Raw genomic sequence first — 20,481 nt, 5'->3', positions numbered from 1 at the left:
GTGTTAGAAATTAATTTTGGTTGAAGTGTATCATAGTTGCTGATAGCTATCTGATTTATGCATATGTTGTCTTGCCAATGCAGCATCAAGCTGTAAAGAATATTTAGTTGGTCAGTATTTAATTTTCATAAGGGCTAACATTAGCTTTAGCCCATTAGCAGGATTATAAAACTTGAAACATGCATGGTAATAAATCTTTCCCAATTACCAAGTTGTAAAAGCATCTTACTGGTAATTTCGGTGCAGTGGCTCACTCACTGATTTGAGAATCCATCCTTCTTTGTAAATAGAGCAGAGATTGCCTAAGGCTGGGTCCACCTGCAGAGGGAGAGGCTGTCCAAGTGAAATGGCCTGATGGAAAACTGTATGGTGCAAAGTATCTGGGAACAAATACAGCTGACATGTATCAGGTGAGTATCTGTGTTTATTACCATGTGCTAAGATGTCTTTATTTTAAATTGCTCCTTTGGCTCTGGCATTGGAGTGTCCAGCCACACCTTCAAAGCTGAAGAAGGCTGAAGTGTGAGCTCTTAATGTAACTGTTACAACACTTTATCTAATATGCAAAACTTTCTAACCCAGTAGCACCTGCTATGCGCTGTTTGGGAAAGAGGTTTCACTTGGTCTTACAAAATTAAGAAAATTACATGCTTTCTTTAAGAACTCAGGTAAACAGGTGGAACATTAAGATTGAAAGATGACATTTGTTATTTTCTGCAGGTTGTTTACTTTCATTTAATAGGTTCACAACTAATTATACGATTAATGACATAAAATTAAGTATGGTATGAGCCTGCAATGAACCTGAGGCATTTCATAAGAGGTTGGAAGGGGGGACACTAGGAAGAAGAGCATAACATTCATTTGTCTGAGGCATTTTTGAATTAATTAATCTAAGGAGCATTTTATCCTCTGCAAAGGCAAAAGGGAACACTGAAGGCAAAGCTAAAAAGCTGACTTCTGATTTCAGAGTAACAATTACTGGTTTTTTTTGGGCTTGCCTTTGAGAAAAATCAGTCAGCAGCTTTGAGTACCCAAGTGAATGGTAGAAACTGCAATAAAACAATCACAATAATAATAGCACTTCTGAAAGAATGAGAGTCTAGATCTATTTCTTTTATATATATGTAATCATTTTCACTTATGTAACTCTTTTCATCAGGGGGCCTCACATTACTGTACCAGAATGGCAAATTTACTATTATATCTCTAGATAAATTAAGGCACTGGGAAGCTAAATTACTTGCTGCATTGACCTTCTCACTTTTCCAATGACTTGCAATCGAATTCAAGTGCTCAAATGCCTAAAGTCTTGAGCTAGTCTCTAAATCTTACCTCTTCCCTTATATTTAGCAGCTGTGTTATGTTGTGAAGGTCAAAAGTTCTTTATAAAGTATGAAGATTATTTTTCTGTAGTAACATTAATCTTCAAATCATTTAATCTTTTGAACAACTAGTCTTCTGAGGAATACTGTGAGGTAAATTAGATGAATGTTGTTGTCTTTCATATTTGAAAGAATATGACATAGTCAAAACAAACAACATTGTCTTATTTTAGACCCCTTGAACAACATGATTAAATGAGGTTTTTTTTAAGGACAATGGATAAGCATGTGGAGGCTCAGCAAGGTTTAGAGTTCCTCAGCATAACAAGCATAAATTCCTGTAAATTGCCTCTAACAACCCCTATCACGGGGGGGATGACAAAGTTTAAAGGTTAGAGGGAGTCCATATTGCAATACATAGAACTATAGAGAAAAGCAAGTATTTAGTCTTCAGGATGAGAGAGAGGCTGCTGTGGCCACAGATTAGAAAAAGTTTATGACAGGAAGGGTGCAAGATTAACTTCAAGACATACTAGCAGTTCTTCCTTGCGTCTTTCTAAACAGTGTCTAAAAGCTCCCAGGACTCACACATACAAAAAGGTTTATTTTCATCTGGTGTGAGCTATGTTACACCTTTGAGATTCTCTTACCCAGTCTTCTGTGTGATTTCTTAGATCTCATAAAGCAAATCTGTTCTAGTTGAAAAATTCTGTGAATTTTTTGTCATGTTGATCAGACATTTGTACCAAATGCAGCAGTACTTGAGCATGCAGGAGCTATGACACAATGCATCAGAATTTGTGTCATGCAGTTTTCATTTGTCAGCGAGTATCCTACACAATCCCTAAGCAGAGCTAAACCTGCCAAATGAAGCAGGTGCTCAAGTGAAATTATTAATGTGATCTACATCTGACTTCTTGATGATTTCTGATATTGAGGTTCACAATTGAGTTTGAATGTATTAAATTATCCATTCACTCCATTAATTGCTTTCGAACAGCTTTTCTTTAATTTATTATGTGCTTATAGAAAAAAAATCTCATGAAGACAGTAACATATCATGCAGACACAGTACAGCAGCAGAATCCAAGTGTATTAACTTGTTTATTAAAACTGATGATTTGAAATGTAGGATCTGCAATCTGAATTGAATCAGAGCTATTAGAGATAGTGGGTTTATATTTTGCATGAATTGTGATACTGTTGAAAGTCTTAGAGAAGCTCTTGTTGTGTTTACTATCAAGTGTAGGCAAATTATTTACAGTGTGATATGCTGGATGATACCTAAAGAACTTCCACTTACTCTTCATGGTAAATTGCAATGTATTTCATACCACAAGCATGGCATTCCCTTGTATGAAGTGTTTGCATCGTTCTGTACACTGTAAGTATAAACAAATATAGAGACCATTTAAGAAGATATTTTCTTATCACATGAAGTGTCAGAGTTAATTTCCTACCTAGTTTTTTCACCAGGGATGCAAAAAACTTTATTACTAACTGTATTATGCAAAAATGTTACCAAATGTGTTGTACAGGAAGGAACAGGAATTGCAGAAAGACTGTTCCTGCACCGTGGATTGCCGTCACTTAATGAAACAAGCTTAAGGCAAATTGACCTTTAAGTTCCTCAAACATACTGCTAACAGAGTAGGCTTATGGGGTTAATAACAGGAGCAGAAAGGAGTAAGGATGATTCTCGTGGCTTTTTTATCCATTTGTGCACTGTATGCATTTTATATGCATTCCAGATTTGTGCAGCCCTACTAGTTGCAGTGGAAAAATTGTTTCTAAAGAAGTTAATAGATCATAGTCTGTTACCTGGCTGTTGAGAATGGACATACGGATTTTTCAGCTGTTCACATATTAATCTAACATACTCAGCTACAGCAAGCTTTTAATTTGAAAAAAAACACAGTCCATTTATAAGTTCAAATGCTTGTTCATGCTTGAACAAATGATTGTTCATTTGTAATAATACTTTCTATAAGTCAGTATTCTCCTATGTTTGTATTTGTGCTTATTCTTCTAGTCAGATAGGATGTTGTCAATTCACATAGTCTTAGTAAATCACTTAAGGATGTAGAATGGGACTTCTAATTTTATACAAAACTTTAAATTATAGTTTCTGTGGGAGCTAAACTGCAGTCACAGATAATAGCTGAAATTCACAACTGTTAGATGAAGTATTAAAATAGAGGAAAAAATCAGCAGCTACTGAAAAAGCTTAAATGCTTCAAAGCCTTAGCATTTTAACATTCCTCACACCTAGTTACATTTCCTTTCTCATTTTCTGCTAACAGGGTTCATATTGGATTATATCTAAACCTAAGCATGATAAAGCTTTTCATCTTCTGAACAGAGCATTTAAAAGAAATTCCATCAGATTCAATAAAATTCTGTTAACTGGTATTTCCTTAGTTGTCACTCACACTTTCTTTTGACATGGTCTTCCTCAGCCTTGAATCATGGGATGTTAAAATTAATTTTTTATTTATTAGAAGAAAATAAAAAAAATATAGACAAATAAAAATGACACAAGGACATTTTAATATGTCAGTCCTGCAAAATAATGTTGCCTGTCTTGTTACTGTTCAGCATTCCTAATCTAAAAAATTTTACTTCATTTTGTATGTGTCAGTGCTGATTTTGAAGTCTTTTTGCCTAGGTATTATTTTCAATGAGGTATGTGTTGCAGTTCCTAAGAAATAACATTTTTTATGTTTCAGCCTAATTCTGTGCTAAAACAGATAGCAGAATGTCTGTATATAAATCTTCTTTGCTTATGTATTTTCATATGGAAACATTTCCAGGAACTTCCTGCAAGAGTTAATTATTATTTTATTTTCAAATACCCATTTTTTTTCAATTAGTTGGAGTTTGAAGATGGTTCTCAAATAGTAATGAAGAGAGAAGAAATATATACACTGGATGAAGAGCTCCCTAAGAGAGTAAAAGCACGTTTAGTGAGTATTTGCTGATGCTTACTTTCTAATATATATAAGTATATATTCTCAAACGACCAGTAACACTATACTAGGATTTATTTTGGATTTTCAATTTCATGTTTTATGAAGCCTATACACTTAAGACTGGCTAAATCAGCCCAGTTAGGAGGTGTCTAGTGAGATGGTTAGTTCTTCTTCCAGTACAGGCAAATGCTGTTGTCAGACATAATTCTTTTCTCCTAAAAGGGACATCATGTTTGTCTCATCTGTCAGATCAGGAATGACCAAGTTAGTAAACATTTAAATTGACAGACATTCTGTTCTTTCAGTATGCTTACAACACATATTGTTTTTAAAAAAACTTTCCATATTCTCAGAGCTTTGTGATTTTAAGAGCTTTAATTTTATAAAAAGGCAATTAACTTCTTGTAAGGCACAATATAACTGATCAAAACTCATTAATGTTGCTGGCAGGACTTACCAGCATTTCACTAGTCTTCTTTGGTTTTAAACCAAATCTTTGCTGCTTTTTTTTGTTTCCTGCTGTTTCAAACAACATCCACCAGCTATATTTTTATGTATGCCTGCCTAGTAGAAAAGTGTTGAACCTCACAAAGAGCATGACTCATGGAGGTTGAAAAGGGAAAGTGTTTCCATACCTTAGTTGGACGAGATTGCTGTTTTTACTTGTCTTAAGATAGTTCTTTCTGATGTAAAGTAACACTGGTCAAATATTCTGGGTTAAGAAACCTTTATGTCAGGGAATTGGGATAAATGCACAAACTTTCAGTGTCCTGATTAGGGTTAAGATAGATGTCTTGGAAAATGTTAAAAGAACCATATAATGGAGTTTTTTATTATACTTGGAAAGAGTACTATCTTTTTTTGCTATCTCTTTGTTTAGAATGCAAACTGTTGCATTCTCGGGATAATAATAAGAATAATAATAATGGGGTTTATGCTATTGTTTTTAAAATTGATTTTTTAGAAATCAATATGTCTTTTTATTTATTTGTTTATTAACTTCATTAGGGAGTTAACTGTAGATTAAAAACATCAAATTTGGTCAGCTGAATAAAAAACACTGCAGCTGTTATTGAGACTTCTGCATGATTTTTACCTAGTGCCTGAAATTCTAGAAATATATAGGTTAGTCCTCAAGGTATGCCCAACACCTCCTTCCCTTTCTTGTGCAGAACACAGTGCAAATTAAAGACAGCCTATGATCCTGTTTCTGTCTACTGAAGTAAAAGACACCAGTTCCTTCTAAATGACATTTTTATTAATCTTGGAATTCTTCTGTGACTCCAGCAGTTTAAGTTGATCCAAATTATTTTGCTTCTGATTCTGCCCAAATGGCTTGCTGTTTGTTACTCCACTGCTTTGTTAGTGGGGATTCCCAACTGGTATAAATTTGATGATGAGTGACCAAACTGTGACCCTGATTCTTTGCAAATTAGGCAGTGCCCAGGCTTCTTTTCAGGCATGCATGACATAGTAGCTTGCATTTAAAACTTTCCTTAATAACACAAGGTGGTGAATATTGCATGATACTGCTAGGATCAAACCTGTCCAATGGTTGCATCGCTTCCATGTCACTGTTTTCTCAGCTAGAATTGTCATGACTGTGTGATACCTGGATAAAATCCAAACTAACAACAGATATTAGTTACGTGTTTCCAAGGAACACTATCGACATAGAGAATTTAACACTGAATAGAATATGCAAAATACAGAAAGATAAAAATTGTATGTATGTATAATTAATGCCGAATTTTAGTCTACAGCTTCTGCCATGCGATTTGAAGACACATTTTATGGAGCTGATATTATCTTGGGAGAGAAGAAAAGGCAGAGAGTATTGAGTTCTCGCTTTAAGAATGAATATGTGGATGATCCAGGATACCGCACCTTCTTAAAAAGCTCATTCCAAAAGAAATGCCAGAAGGGACTGTAAAGGAAGCAAGAGAAGAGAAAGTGTTCTTGATTAAAAAGCATGCAGCATTATTTGCTATTGGGTTTTTTAACTGAACACTCAGTTTTACAGTGAACTAATCGGTGTAATCTGAAGTACTTGAGTTCTGACTTCATCAGTTAGTGTATTTAATAATTTGTAATATTTTGTATTATAAAACCAGGGGGATACCAAGAGAGATTACTAAATGATACGCTGAAGAGAAGTTTCAGTTCTTCTGTCATCGAAATAAGTGGTTAAATTCCCTTTGAATTCTTTAATTCACAATTCTGAGAAGGAGACATTTTAGTAAGCAGAGGTAATGTCAGTGGCTTACTTTCTTCTGCACACAGGAAAGGATGTTAAGCTCAAAAATAGCAGTTTTTATAAAACATTTTTAAAACAAAAGTAGGTTTGTACAGTACTGAAACAAAAAAGGCTGTACTTAATTTGTACAGTGCTTTTACATTTTTATGTCACTACTGTTTTCGGTAGGATTTGATGTGGACTCAGTTGTTGATTTAGATATTTTTGGCTTTTGAGAGAGGTATCTTCAGCACAGCAAGGATATTTTGTATATTTAAAGAGGCAGATTTTGGCAGTTATTTTTAAACATGTTTTTCATAAAGTCTATTATAAAGAGCTACTTGTAAAATATTAATTTCTTTCACTGTGTGTATGAAAATTAAAATTTAAATATATATGCTTAACAGCCTAGTTTTAAATGAATATATTATGGATTTTATTTTGAAATAATGTTCTAGCAATGTAATCATGTTTTAAAATAAATAAATGCTTTACTACAATTGCAACATTTTCCTGTTGATGTGATTTTGAACCCTATTGTTTCATACCTGTAGGAATCAAGAATATATGCTGTATTTTTCTGAACACAACAGAATATACACACAGACACTCACATAGCTTAGGGTTAAAATGCAGAGTTGGTAAGTACTGTACTTTCATTTCTTTTCTTTCTGTTTCTCTTCAATCTTTGGTATCTTGACCTTTTTGGATGTTTCACAGAAAACACAAAGTCTGAATTTGTCTGAACACTTGGGTATGTGAACCTAGAAGGGAGCGTTATCAAAATGACATCATCTCTTTCTTGTAAATTGGACAGTCAGCAGGATTTCTGACTGTCTGCCACAGGAAAAAGAGTCCTCCAAAATCTAATTTAAATCTAAACACTGCTATTTCTAGGGCTCTGGTTGCAAAAAACCTGAATATATGGACCAGAGATTTTTTCTGTACAAAATTACCTTTATATGCTGAGGTATTCAGATCTGTGTTTCACTGAAGCTCTTCCATGATTATTCTTAATTTTTCAAGAGGGCAATAAAATCTTTTCAGTTGCCCTGTGACACCTCAACTGACAATATTAAGTTTTCTGTGTTACATTGACTATCTTTTCTTGTACCATGAAATCACTCAGAATCCCTTTAGTCTAAGAAATTGCTTTGCTGTGACAGTTGGAATGTATATCTAATTGATAACACTTTCTCTAAAGGCACTGGGTTGTGGTGGATGCTGTCTGGCATATTTCACAGTATCAGGGCTCTTTTTGGTATTGTAAAGAAAAGATAAAAACTAATGACAGATTTGCAAAATGTAAGATTGCTGATGCCTTCTACAGTTATGTGCAGCTAATAGTCATGTTGTATGGGGTTTGTGTGGCTGGGTTTCTGTAGTGGGGTCTGTGGGCATGGCTTCTGGAAGCTTCCAGCAGAGTCAATGCCAACTAGTTTCAAGACAGAATCATGCTGGAGCAGGTTGTGCCTGAGGGACTGTACCCTGTGGAAAAGTGACACACATTACAGCAGTTTATGGAGAACTGCTGCCCATGGCATGAACTCACACGGGAGAAGTTCATAGATAGCTGTCTCCTGTGGGAGGGACCCCAGGACCCCATGTTGGAGCAGAGTCCTCTCCCTGACCAGTGGCAGGAACAAGTGTGATGAACTGACCATAAGCCCCATTCAGTGTCATCCTGTAGCTCTGTGAGGAAGGAGGAAGAGCCCAGGAAAAGGCAGATGTGGGAGGAAGGTGTTTTTAGGATTTGATTTTACTTCTCATTATCCTGCTCTGATTTTGTTAGTAATAAATTCAGTTAATAGCCCATTTTGTCTTGCTTTGCCTGAGATGGTATTTGATTTGTGATCTTTCCTTGTCCTTAACTCAGTAACTTTTTGTTGTATTCTCTTTTCCCTGTCCAGTTATGGAGCTGAGTGACAGAGTGGCTTTGGTGAGTGCCTGGCACTCAGGGTCAACCCACTACACCTAATTACTAATGCTTAGTTTCAAAATACTGTGTTCTGTGGTAAGAAAGCTTTTGTAATCTTCCATGAAGGTTCAAAACAACTATAGCATTATTAAAGGGTTAAATACATATTTAAATATTTTGTAATTGGATAGGTGATGCTATGTGGTATAAGAGAGGCTAAAAATCTTTGCCTGGATCTGATATGACCTGTTGTGAAGCCATTAATAAACCCCTCATTTGTGTAGAGTGTATTTTTCTCTTCAAGAGCCTTGAAATTTTTTGACTAAAAGGTTGAAAATTTTTTTAGAGAGCATTCATGCTAAAAGTTGGCTTGTTTCCCCTTCTACCTTTTATCAAGAAAATCTTTACTTTCGAAGTTCTCAAAGGCACTGAAATTATTTCTGACCTTTGTCAGGTACTAGAAAATACTTCTGAGTAAATGAAAAGTGTAATTGTCATCGTTGCAGTTTTGTGCCTCCTGTTTCAGGACTAATGGTCTTTGCAAACTAGATTGGCTAAACAACTGGCCTAGAAAACCAATTCCTGTTCCCTTACAATTCCTGAAAAGCTGCATTTTTCTGTTCCACCACACATACTGTTATGGACCTTTCAGGTATATGGGAGAGAGAATACATTGGTGTGGAATGCTCTGGGAAACCAGGAGCTTGCCACAAACTGAATCAGGTAGACAGACACCAAAACAGAATTGCTTGTTATCCATGTAACCAATTCTCAATAGCAAATTTCTCCAGTAAAACATCTCTGTGTTATTTTTCTCCTGGTGTTAGAGACAGATACATCTTTTCTAGTGAAAAAGCCTGCCAGCATTTGTGACCATTTCAATTACAGTGTCTGTGTGAAGAAGCATGCAGTAGGGTAGGAAGAGCAAAGCTCTGTTAAACAGTGGCTAACTCGATTGGCATGGTGTTCCTAGGGGTAAAAAAAAAAAAAAAAAAAAAACAACCAAAAAAAACCCAAAAACACCACCCAAACAAACAAACAAAAACCCACAAGAATTGAATATTAATAATAAGAGCATGCTCCAGGATAGGATGGGCCCTGTTCTTTCTATTGCCCCAAGAACAAAGAACAAGAACAAAGTAGCTGTTGTGTATAGTCATGAGTCCCGAAGATCATGGATGATAAAACAACATAGTGGTTTGGTCAGGATACATCAAAATTATTTTTATTCAATCTCATCTGAAAAATATCAAGGAAGAATCTGAAGTACTTCAATTTATGCTGGTTTATGAAGTAGAATGCTGTAATGCTATGACTCTGATTTCCACAGCTATAAGTAAGGTCTGATAAAATCAAATTACTAGAATTAGATAAAAATTAGATTACTTCTTTTGAATCCTATTTTCTATTGTATTATGGTAGCAAAGCAATTTTGTTGATGCTTAATAGGAGTTCTGCAATATATTGTGTTGTGCTACAGTGGTTAAAAATTTTCAATTAAGGAGAGTAATAGAAAAATTCCTACAAAATACTTTTACTTTGAAACTTGTTTATGCTTTCCTACTGTGATGCAAGTGAACAGCAATGTTTTGTAATAGACAACTTAAAATTATATCCTGATAAGTAAAATAGAGCCAGGTAAAAGCTGTCCCTTCTTATGCAGTTCCACTCTATCTAATTTTGTGGAATATTTTCCAATACAGAAGACATTATAGGGAAAAATAACTGACAAGCTACATTCTTCTTGAATGATCAATAATAAGAAAACATTTGTTATTTGTACTAAATAATAAATACTTGTATTTTCTATGTGTGCTTCTCAATATAGCCACCTCTGTTTAGTGGCACAGTCACAAGTATTAACTCTGATAGTAGATGAAGACAAAATTATAATTTCCCTTACTGGTATGAAATGCTGCTTTTTCTTCAGTCTATAAATTTTGTAGTGTTTTTTCTGTTTCTTGTTAGCCTACTGAAGTATTTGATGCCAGTGTTCAACAGCATATTAGTAGGAGAGAAAGCTTATGTAAGGTGGGAAAAAGGAATCTTTCCTGCACATATGCACAAAAGGCATGTCCATCTCTTTCAAAAATTGCAGAACTATCTGATAGATTTATCACACACCTTCACATTTCAAAATCCATCTCTGGGGCTTCTAGTCTTGAATTCCAAATGCCTTAGATAGCCTTTTTCTCTGACACATATAGCAAAAAGAAAATGATGATGTTATGGTAAGGCCATAAAAGTTTTACTGGAGTTCATCTCAGCTTTTGTATATAGTCTACTCTGTTATAACTTCACTGTTACTACCAGACTGAATTGTCCTACAGCCATCCTGCTGTTATTTTCAACACTTAAATGTATTTCCTCTAAACTTAGATTTGTAGGCAGGGCTGGTAGCTGCTAAAACTTTTGTAAGAGCCTGTTTTGAGTTACTAAAAACTTTGGCAATTTAGATATTCTACAGCTGAAATTTTTATGTGTGGGTTCGTGTCTGAAATTTAAAGTCAGAAAGCTTTACCGCAAGCAGTTTGGTCTTTTGGAATGATTTTGAAGAGGAGGATTAAGGATAAAAAAATCATCCATCATCCTTCTTTCTGTCCCAAAGTTTTCCAGGCCTTTATTTGGCAACCTCTCTGGTTCCTTTATACAGTAAGTGAGTTCCTTTAGACAGGGACCTGCTGGTGAATGACTGAAAGAGTGATTCCCTTTAGACTTTAGAGGTAGGTTTGTGAAGTGTTTCTGTAGATGTGTTGTCATTTGACTGAGATATCATGAACTGGTCTGTGGCTGTGGCTCTGAGGTGAAGTCTTGGAAGAACCTGTACCAGTTCAGGGCTCATTCCCCCGCAGTGCCCTCCTGCAGTGAGGGACTGGGCTGTGCATGTATCGCCACCACATCTCAGCACTGGCCTTGCAGTCTGGGAGAGCTTTTGTCCTTTTTTTTTCACCCTAGTTACTTCAGTGAAACACAAAGGCAGGCTCTTGTTTGTTCTCAATAACTTGCTAAATTTGCTGCTGTGTTGAAAAACAGTATGAGCAAGAAAAACCAACAAAACCAAGCAAGAATATAAGGAACCCCAAACTGCTTCAATACAAAAGTGTTAAAAAGTTGGAGGCTAATATGGAGAATTCATGGAGCTGGAAAGAGAAGAAATAGAGGGACCAGATTCTTAAAAAGAGATTTGTTCATAGTCTCTTCAGAAGCCAGGATGCCTGAGGGTCAAATTTCTTGTGGTATAAGCAAATGGCTGTGAAATGTACCAGCAAATTACTGAATGATTGCCTTTAGGAACATCATTAGGAACATCCCTGAAGCCAATTACTGCATGAACTCAAGGAGCAGTTATCTCTGTTTTCCAAAGGATCTGGTCCTTCTGTACAGATGGAAAGTCGGTTATATGGGATGAGATTTAAAATTTTTTTCCCAGATTGATTACTAGAAAAAAACAGGTTTTGTATTTGAGTGCTTTTAAATTACTGTGCTCAAGTTAAGGATGCAAAATATGAAGTATACAGCCAAAGCCAAAATTTTCCCAGAAGATCCATAATGCTTTAAATTTCCTCATATGTTCCTTACAGATCCAGTCACTAGATGAACTGTAGGAAAGAATCACCATAATGACTCTCTGGAATGCACAGGAGTTAAAAGCAAGGCAGAATAGAGATGAGGCACGGCATTCCCAAAGGCATTTTTTTGGCACATTACTAACATTTGATGGCAATGTCATGCTACATTACTGAGGAGAAAAGGCTCAAGGAACAGTGTAACAGAACAAAATTATCTTTGAGAAGCTTCCATATCAAAAGTAGTCCATTGCAATCCACCTTTTCCTTTCTGTGGGCATATGTAGTGTACATTAATAATAAAAAAGCTGCTGACCAAGCTGCTTACCTCAGTCCAGTCCAAATGTGGCAACCAAGAGTGACTTGCATGACCCTGCTATTTTTCATTGAGTCCTATTAGGAGAGTAAAAGCAGGAACAAGTGAATCCATTATTTATTATATTTTAGCTGTAAAGAGAAAGGTGCAGTTAACAATTTCCTTTTCCTATTGGAATACTGAAATAGCAGTAAGATACATTTCTGTGCTGAATACCTCTTTTCGCTATTTCAAGTGTTCTGTCCTCTCAAAAGAAGGGATGGAGCTATTCTGTTCTCTGCTTATCTAGTTTTCCCCCTTGAAGTATCTCCCACTTCAAAGCACCACACCAAAAAGCAGTCAAAAATGAGCTAAAATTCTTCCAGCTCTGAACACACAAAGAGAAAATAGGAGAATTTCCTATTTTTCTGTGACAACCCTGTGGAACCAAGATGCAAGGAGCAGAGATCTCTGGAATGGGAAGGACTTCTGTGTCTCCAGTGTGTCTCCATGCTCTCATTGAGGACTTTTATCTATATAATGCCTTAAAACTTGGCTTGAGACAGGTGGAATATGTTCTGCTTCACTTGTTCATGTGTATGCCAGTGTGGTGTGTAGATGGGGAGCAGTGCTATCTCAGATAGCAAAATGGGTACTGACTACTGCGTTTTGGAGACTACTGAATAAAGACATTGCTACAGGAAACAGTGGTGCTGTAGGCTAAAACCAGAAATCATTAGGTTTCCAGTGCCCTCACCCTTGTCATCTGCTGAAACAAAGCAACATAGAACAGCATATCATAGCAAGAGCTCACAACTTTAATGCCATCTTTCTGTTTGATTTTGGGCAGGTCTCCAGAGATCATGTCTTTCCTCAGAGAAGTCAGTGGATGTGAGACCATGTAAGCTGGTTCAGTAAGAATATTTGAAAAATAAATGTAAAGTACATTGTCAAATAACACAAAGAACTACATGAATCAAATTCTTCAGTAGCTCCTTTTGGCCAAGGGAAAGTGAAGCAGAGGCTACATGAGATATCGTTACTGTAACTGGAGGTAAATCTGTGCAAAAAGAACTTTGAGCTGCAGGATATCCCTGAGACAGTGGTGTAAGTATCTCCTTGTGCTTAGAGAACAAGCAGGACCAAGACACAACCATGCATGCAGAATTTTTTCCCTCATATTTTGAAACACTAAAGGAGGATTTAAAATAACCATTGAGCTTTCCAAGGTCTTTGTTGTTAAAGAAGGTGGATGTCTGATATGTAATAATACTGTTGTGGTACAGCACTCTTAAGGTTATAGAATAATCAAAAGAAGATTGTATCTCAGGAAAATTCACTTGCTATTTGACTGGACTTCCCCTGCTGGTGTGACAGGTGCTGTAGGGGTGCATGTAACCCCCACACTACATAAAAATGTGATCTGAGTGCATTACTCTCAATTCCAGCACTTTGCTCTGTGGTACTTCCCTAAAGCTATTTAACTATAGGCACTCATCAAAAAAATCTATTGTAGATATTTCCTTGTGAAATGCCCATCAAATAAACTGCTGAGATAGTAATGAGAAAATTAATGTCAATTAGTAATGTTTTAAAAAGACAGGAGAAACCAATTGAGAAACACCAGGAGGGTAATCACTTGCCATCTGAATTATTAATTTCATGATGTGTTTTAAGAGAAAGGACGTGATAGCCACTAAAGTAGGCCCTGGAGGAACACAATACTGGTATGTCAACACAATTGATTTCTCAGTGATTTAAAGCAAATCATCTTCTGACAAGTTAAAAAGTTTCTAGTTGAAAAGGAGATGCTACTTCTGGGGCAGTGGAGGGTCCTACCTGGCTATGATTGCTGGGCAAGGAGTGACCAAAGGGTTGGTGCACCTTGCCAACTTTTTTTGCTGTTTTGGCCATTTTTTTACCAGATTCACTGGAAAAATATCACAGGTATGCTAATGAGTTTCACAGCTTCTCTGGCTTGTCTTCTCCCCTTCCTTGCCAGTCTCATGCCTTAGGAATAAAGGACAAAATGATACTTCAGGTCTGAGACATACATGTCTCTACTCTTTTATGGTGTCATAGTGAAAGAGCAGCTTCTGGCTTCTGCAAATACTATTGCAGCAATTTTTTTTAATATGTTTGACAGTGCTTTAAATGAAGAAGTTTGGAAGTTTTCATAGAGAATAATACCAGGTTTTTCAAATGGAGAATGGGGGCCAAAATTACTTGGTAAAAGCTATGCAGCACTAATGTGAGAGCTGAGTGAAAGCTGCAAGTTTTTGCCCAATAAAAATTATAACAATACAGCAGTTATAGCTTAGCTCTGCTATGAGACAGTCTCTGGTGTCCCCTTACTGTTGTCAGGCCATGTAATCCATTTTCTCTAGTGAATTATGTGGTATTCCCTATGGCAAGAATACTGTTTTGCATTTTGCTCCATTTCTTTTTATCTGGATTTTGTGGTCTATGCTTTGCATATAGCCCTTAGACAATATAATTGCCTTGTAGAATTTCTCCCTTCCTGTTCGGTGCTCCCTTCCCCTGCAGTTTTTAACATGCAAAGGGTAGGGTAGAATTGATGACTGAAAATAGTCTTACCTTTTATACAGCTCTGTACATACTCCTGTAGTTCCTGTGGCAGACTCCTCCTTAGTTTCCACCATGTGCTTGATTTTCTGCTGCCTTGCTGCATAGTGAGTTAAGATTTTAAGTGTGCATTACATATGTACTCTGAATCTTTTGGAATTTGTTAGGGTGTAGCTATAAGGCTAAGGTTCAGACCAGAGTGGAAATATCTCAAGAATCCTTGCTAAATCAGTACAGCACATGAATACCCTTCTTGTTCTACTTTAATCTTTCTGTGGTGTATACTGCAACAATATCAATCCATAACTGCATTAGAACTAATTACTTGGTGATTTTTATGTAAAAAAAAAAACTTTTTGTAAGAATGTTTTGAACAATGTGGATGATTTATAGGTGGAATTTTTCAACATTGATTTTTACAGCTTGATATGAAAATATATCCCGAAAAAGCAAGTTTTTACTTTCTATCACAGTACTTCATGAACTGAATTTTACCAATTTATTCCCACATATCTATAGAAGGACCTAATTCTAAGGCAAAATTTTCATAAGAAAAGAGTAATAGAAGAAAACCCAAGTTCTGTATCTGGACATTTGGAGCAGCAGCCTCTGAATGTAAAATATACTTCTATGTGTATATTTTCAGATAAAACTCAGAACTTCAGAAACTCATCAGCAATATAATCTTTTGAACTGAAAGTCTTTTAGCAGCTTCTCCAGAGAGTTAATGGAAGCTGTGATGGCATTCCATTTGAGAGTGATTTTGTCATTAGCAGTCCTTTTAGATAAGGGATTATGCTTAGTGACAAATGGTCACTTTTGTAGAAATAGAGCATTAATTCAGCTCCAGTTTCAAATTTTGTTTTTGTCTTTACATGAAAAATGCAGTAAATTACTCTCAGATGTGAGATCTGTGATACAACATTTGAGGTAGTTGAATCTTTAATTAGATGTGTTCTGCAATGTAACACACATTCTTCAATAGTAACCTGTATGCTTTTACTCTAAACATGCAAGGCAACTGTCTGAATACTTTGTTTCAGGTGGATTGTTCGTGTTTGGAAGTTTTATTTGATTATGGGTTTTTTTTGGTTTTGTTTTGTTTGGTTGGTTGGTTTGTTTTTGATTTTTTATAGGAAAAGAGCTACCTGCTGCAGAAATTAAGAAAACTATTTGCAAATAAAATACGATGGATTCCTGCTAAATAAGGTATCTCGTTTTGCTCTCAAGCTTTGAAAGCATTGAAATAAGAAAGCAGGAGGAGATCTTACAGCACAGCAGAGGCTCTACTTGAGCATACATTACTGAAGAAATAAAATGCATAGATCATAGAAGGGAACCGAAGTATTTAGAATAAATGTTCACTGGATTTTAACTAGAATTTATGGATTCATTAAAGACTCTCTGCTCTGCAGCAAAATTATTCCTGATTATCTGCTTTTGAAGCAAAGTAAAACAAGGGAATACATATGCTTCTTAGCCCTATCTCTTCTAATCATGTTTTTGTAGCATAGAATTGGGCATTTCAAGTGCATAAATGGAAAGTAATTTTTTCTTGAATGATTGAAAATGCACATTCTAGAAAAGAAAGTATAAGGCAAAGTAATTCTTAATGGTTCTTTCCTTTTAGATTACCCTCAGCCATGGCAGATCCCAGGTGTAAAGGCTCTCTTCTGCTTTTTATGTCTCATCCTGGCAGATGCAATCATCAGTTCTTTAGTCATGTAGGTTTAGTAAAAAAGTTTTTAGAAAATTAGAGTAATCTCAATTAAGCCCTACAGACGCAAGGAATGTACTTTAACTACCTATTTAAAAAGAAAAAAAACACCTCACCTTCAAAAGATTGTCTTGCCAGAGATCAATGCACATCTAATTTTGAATGAAAGCCCATTCCTGTTTTCCTCTTTCCAGGCAATATGGAAACACATGATTTAGATAATTTGTTGAATTTCAGTCAAAATGCTGAAAATATCTTCACTTAAAATGGAATGAAAATATCCCACTAAATCTCTAAAGAAAGTTAAATCTCCTCCCTTGGTGAAGGGCTTAAGGCTTAAATCGTAGTGGCTGGTACTGGTGATGAATTGGAAGCTGTTTTCCTCACAGTGGCCTGACATCACTCTGCCTCCGCTCCTCTTGCGATTTGATTGTTGATTGACTGGTGGCATGAACAATGTATCTCCTGAATCTCATTGGGATTTAGTAAGATTGGATGTATTCTTCAATGAAGTACAAGGAGCATAGTCTTATACGAAAGCTTTTTGTCATTTTAAAAAAGAAAACTTAGTTTTAAGCAGACTTTTAGCTTAAATAGTCATTGAGGCAGTAAATGCTTCTTCCCCACCAGACTTACAGGGGCAGCTTCAATTTTGCATTTGGGAGGAAGCTACCAGACCCTGCTCAATAGTTAAGTCCCCAGTTAAGGCTTTTTTTAATAGCTTCTCTGGTTTGTAAGCATTTTGGCATCAAATCAAACTTTTCTCATTACACAAGATGTGGCTGTCTACATTTGGATACAAAGCTACTACAAAGATTCTGGGGGGGGGGCAAGGGGGAGAAGAACAGAGGGAGCTGCATTCACCAAATGAGAATTTTTCTTCCAAACTTAGTTAGCATGAAGAAGAATTTGTTCCCTGGGTGAATAGAAATCCTGAGCAGTTAATCATGAGTAGTGTGACTGGAATACTACTTTCCAAGGGAGAATCCTGTCTAAGGAAGCCTGGCTGGATGTTAATAGCTGTGGCTTGGCTTTGCTGGCAGTTCCTGTGCTAATTAAAGTAACAACATGAAGATTTATAAAATGCACAGTAAAGTCCAAAACACAGATGCCAGTGGGGATGGAGATGATTTTGGTTGAAATCACACAGGTTACCAAGACAAGTTGGTAATAAATGACCCTGCTGAGATGCAATTTTGTCCCTTGCGTTTCCTGCCATTTAAGGGGCAGTTCTGTTAAGACAAAGTGCTGTGATATGTACTGTGAAATCTCTGTTGCTGAAGGTCTTTAAGAAAATTTTATACAAACATCTGTCTAAAATACCTCAGGAATAGCAAGAACTGTTTTAAGGCAGGAGGTGTGTTTCTTTCTGCAGCAGTTTTGTGCTGTAAAAAAATGGGTGCTTCAAAAACCTCAGACCGAATAAGGCTAGTTGTATGTAAGCTTTGATTACAGAGTAAGGACTATGGAGCAAGTTTTCTGTGGTCAGAAAATGAAAATAGTCTCAATAATAACATTAAGGAAACATTTACCATGAAATTCCTTTTTAGAAAAACAGATGGGTTTCCATTTTCTCTTCAAGTGAAGTCTGTTTATGATGGATCTAGTTAAAAATATCCAAAGTTTTGTTCATAAAATTTCATTGGCTTGCTAAAGAAAATGTCTGTATATTAATTCTGAGTAAATAGCACTATTCTGTCAGAGGAAAGCAATCAAAAGATACTATATTTCAACTTTAATATGTCTGTACTATCACAATGCTACTATCCTGAATTTCAAATTAATTTAATTGAACTCTAATGAATAAAATGAGTTGTCCTAGTGTAATTAAAATCTCAACTGAAGGGTTTAGCAAATGAATATAATGGTAATTGTGCCTGGCTTGATCTTTCTGCAGCCTGAGATTCTCAGCTGCATCTGTGCCTTTCCCTTTCCCCATGTAAAAGATAGTGAATAACCTCAGAGGGTGGGTGCTGGAGTTTCTTTTTTGTGCTATTTACTGTAGCAGTTTGACTGCAGGACAAATTGCAATGCTAGTGAAATGAAAGACTGAAGAAACTTGCCTTTTACTGGAGGCAGAGTGAAGGAAAGTCAATGTTAATAATTGCACAGTGCTGAATGCCTTTTCATATTCTAAATAAAAGCAGTGGCAGTATGATTCATTTGATACTTTGAGAACTGAACCATCCCAGCACTGGTTATGAAATAAATGCATAAGCTCAGAGAGGATTCTTGGACATCTTTGTGAAAAGTTCCTTTGTGATTTAAGTTTCACAGTGAATCACAGAATGTTTTGACTTGAAGGGGCCTTTAAAGCTCATCTAGTCCAAATCCCTGCCATGGGCAGGGACACCTTTCACTAGAACAGGTTGCTCAAAGCCCCATCCAGCTTGACCTGGAATGTTTCTAGGGATGGGGCATTTACAGCCCTTCTGGACATCCTGTTCCACTCTTTCATTACCATTATTAACGTGTGATGTAACCTTTCCCCCTAATCATAGCAATGTCACAATTCCTCTGTTTACTTAGGGACAGGAGTTTGGCTGCATTTAATGAAGATGGGTTCTAGAAGTATGAATATGTATTTCATGTGTCATATGATTTCCTAAGTTTTCAAATGTTACCTTCTCATCATCTAGTAATTTAATAAATCATTTATTTATTAGTTACAAACTCAGGAAGGGATACCCCTCCTCTGCCACCCATCCCCTCTAGCCTGCAAATATTAGCAATGCCTGAGAGAGCTATGTAAAAGGAATAATAAGAAAATAATTTTGAAATGTGCTGTAAATCTCCTATTCTTTCACTTTTTCTATTTGGACATATCATATACCCTCCATGTGTACGTTTTCCTTTATTTATCAGATTCCTTTTCCTACTGTAACAGAACCAACCAGAGTTGCAGCCGTGTGTCCTGCCTCAGACTTGTCTGATCTTTGATTTGCTGGCAAGCACAGAGAGCTTTTCTCTGTTCTTGCACATGCAGTAAGATCACTTCATTAACCTTCCTTACTGATTCAGTGGAAGGGTGCACTGGACCTGGGGCTGTGTTACCAGTCAGAAAGTTTTTCCAATTTAAATCTTGAGGAAGTTACATATCTGGAAGCTGGATAAGTCATTCAGAGGAGAGACCCAACAGGGAATTCCTGAACATACTCTGTTGAAATGGGATAAGGAGTATGAAGTACTAGTGGGTTTTTTGTTTGTGGGGTGGGTTTTTGTTTGGTTGGTTGTTGTTTTGTTTTGTTTGTGTTTTTGGTTTGTTTTTTTTTTTTTCCTTTTTTCATATGCTGAATCAATAAATATGCTTGGAAGAAGTAATAAAGAACTTTCACAGTTAGGTAATGGGGCTGTGCCTTCTGCTCTTTTCTGAAAGGCAGGCCATAAGCCTGAATGTTTCTTGTCTTTCAAAGTGAATTTCAGTGTACCTATAACCTCTAGCTGGGCTGGCATGTTTATCTTAGATGGAGGTAATGAATATTTTTTGTTATTATATAACTTGCTAGCTGTGGGGGTCACAACACTATTCTCATAGAAGCACCTTGCTCATGTTGCTGTTTCTGCAGCATTGCTGTAGCTACTGCTGTTCCCCGTAGAAAATAAATTTATCTGAAGCAGAAAAAGCTGACTGTTCTTTGTGTACAGAATTTCACAGCAAGGTGGTGTGTTGTCCCTTCCACCCAACAACAAAATTTTGCAGAATCTGATAAGGTATATGCCTAACAACACAGGGACAGTGTTTTCATGTATTGTTGGACATGTTTTTGATTCATTGCTTTAGGTCTGTGTCTAAAATCTCAAAAGATACATATGTGATTTGTATATTATCTGAAATTTACCTCATTAGATTTAGTGTAGGAGATAAA

At 36.2% G+C, this 20,481-nt stretch overlaps 1 protein-coding gene and 1 long non-coding RNA gene across 10 annotated transcripts in view; one reads left to right on the top strand and one right to left on the bottom strand.

Annotated features, from left to right (window-relative positions):
* The window catches only part of KDM4C (lysine demethylase 4C), a 245,679-nt gene extending 238,640 nt beyond the window's left edge, over nt 1-7,039 (top strand). For all 9 annotated transcript variants that reach the window (XM_085566943.1, XM_021531680.3, XM_085566945.1 and 6 more), the window contains 3 exons: nt 291-410; nt 4,199-4,291; nt 6,054-7,039. In XM_085566943.1, coding sequence (XP_085423069.1) covers nt 291-410; nt 4,199-4,291; nt 6,054-6,230 — 390 coding nt within the window. In that variant the 3' untranslated portion in view covers nt 6,231-7,039. The remainder of the gene's footprint in view (nt 1-290; nt 411-4,198; nt 4,292-6,053) is intronic.
* LOC146763876 (uncharacterized) lies at nt 5,534-18,955 on the bottom strand. The gene is made up of 3 exons (XR_014951386.1): nt 16,732-18,955; nt 14,911-14,998; nt 5,534-12,410 (listed from the first exon to the last, which is right to left on the bottom strand). It is a non-coding gene; the product is annotated as an uncharacterized LOC146763876 (long non-coding RNA).
* Between the last annotated feature and the right edge of the window lie 1,526 nt (nt 18,956-20,481).

This window comes from Lonchura striata, chromosome Z (assembly GCF_050655825.1).
Source record: "Lonchura striata isolate lonStrDom1 chromosome Z, ASM5065582v1, whole genome shotgun sequence".
Classification (NCBI taxonomy): Eukaryota; Metazoa; Chordata; class Aves; order Passeriformes; family Estrildidae; genus Lonchura; species Lonchura striata.
Note: the sequence above shows the minus strand (reverse complement) of the source record. Positions and strands in the feature narration are given on the sequence as shown.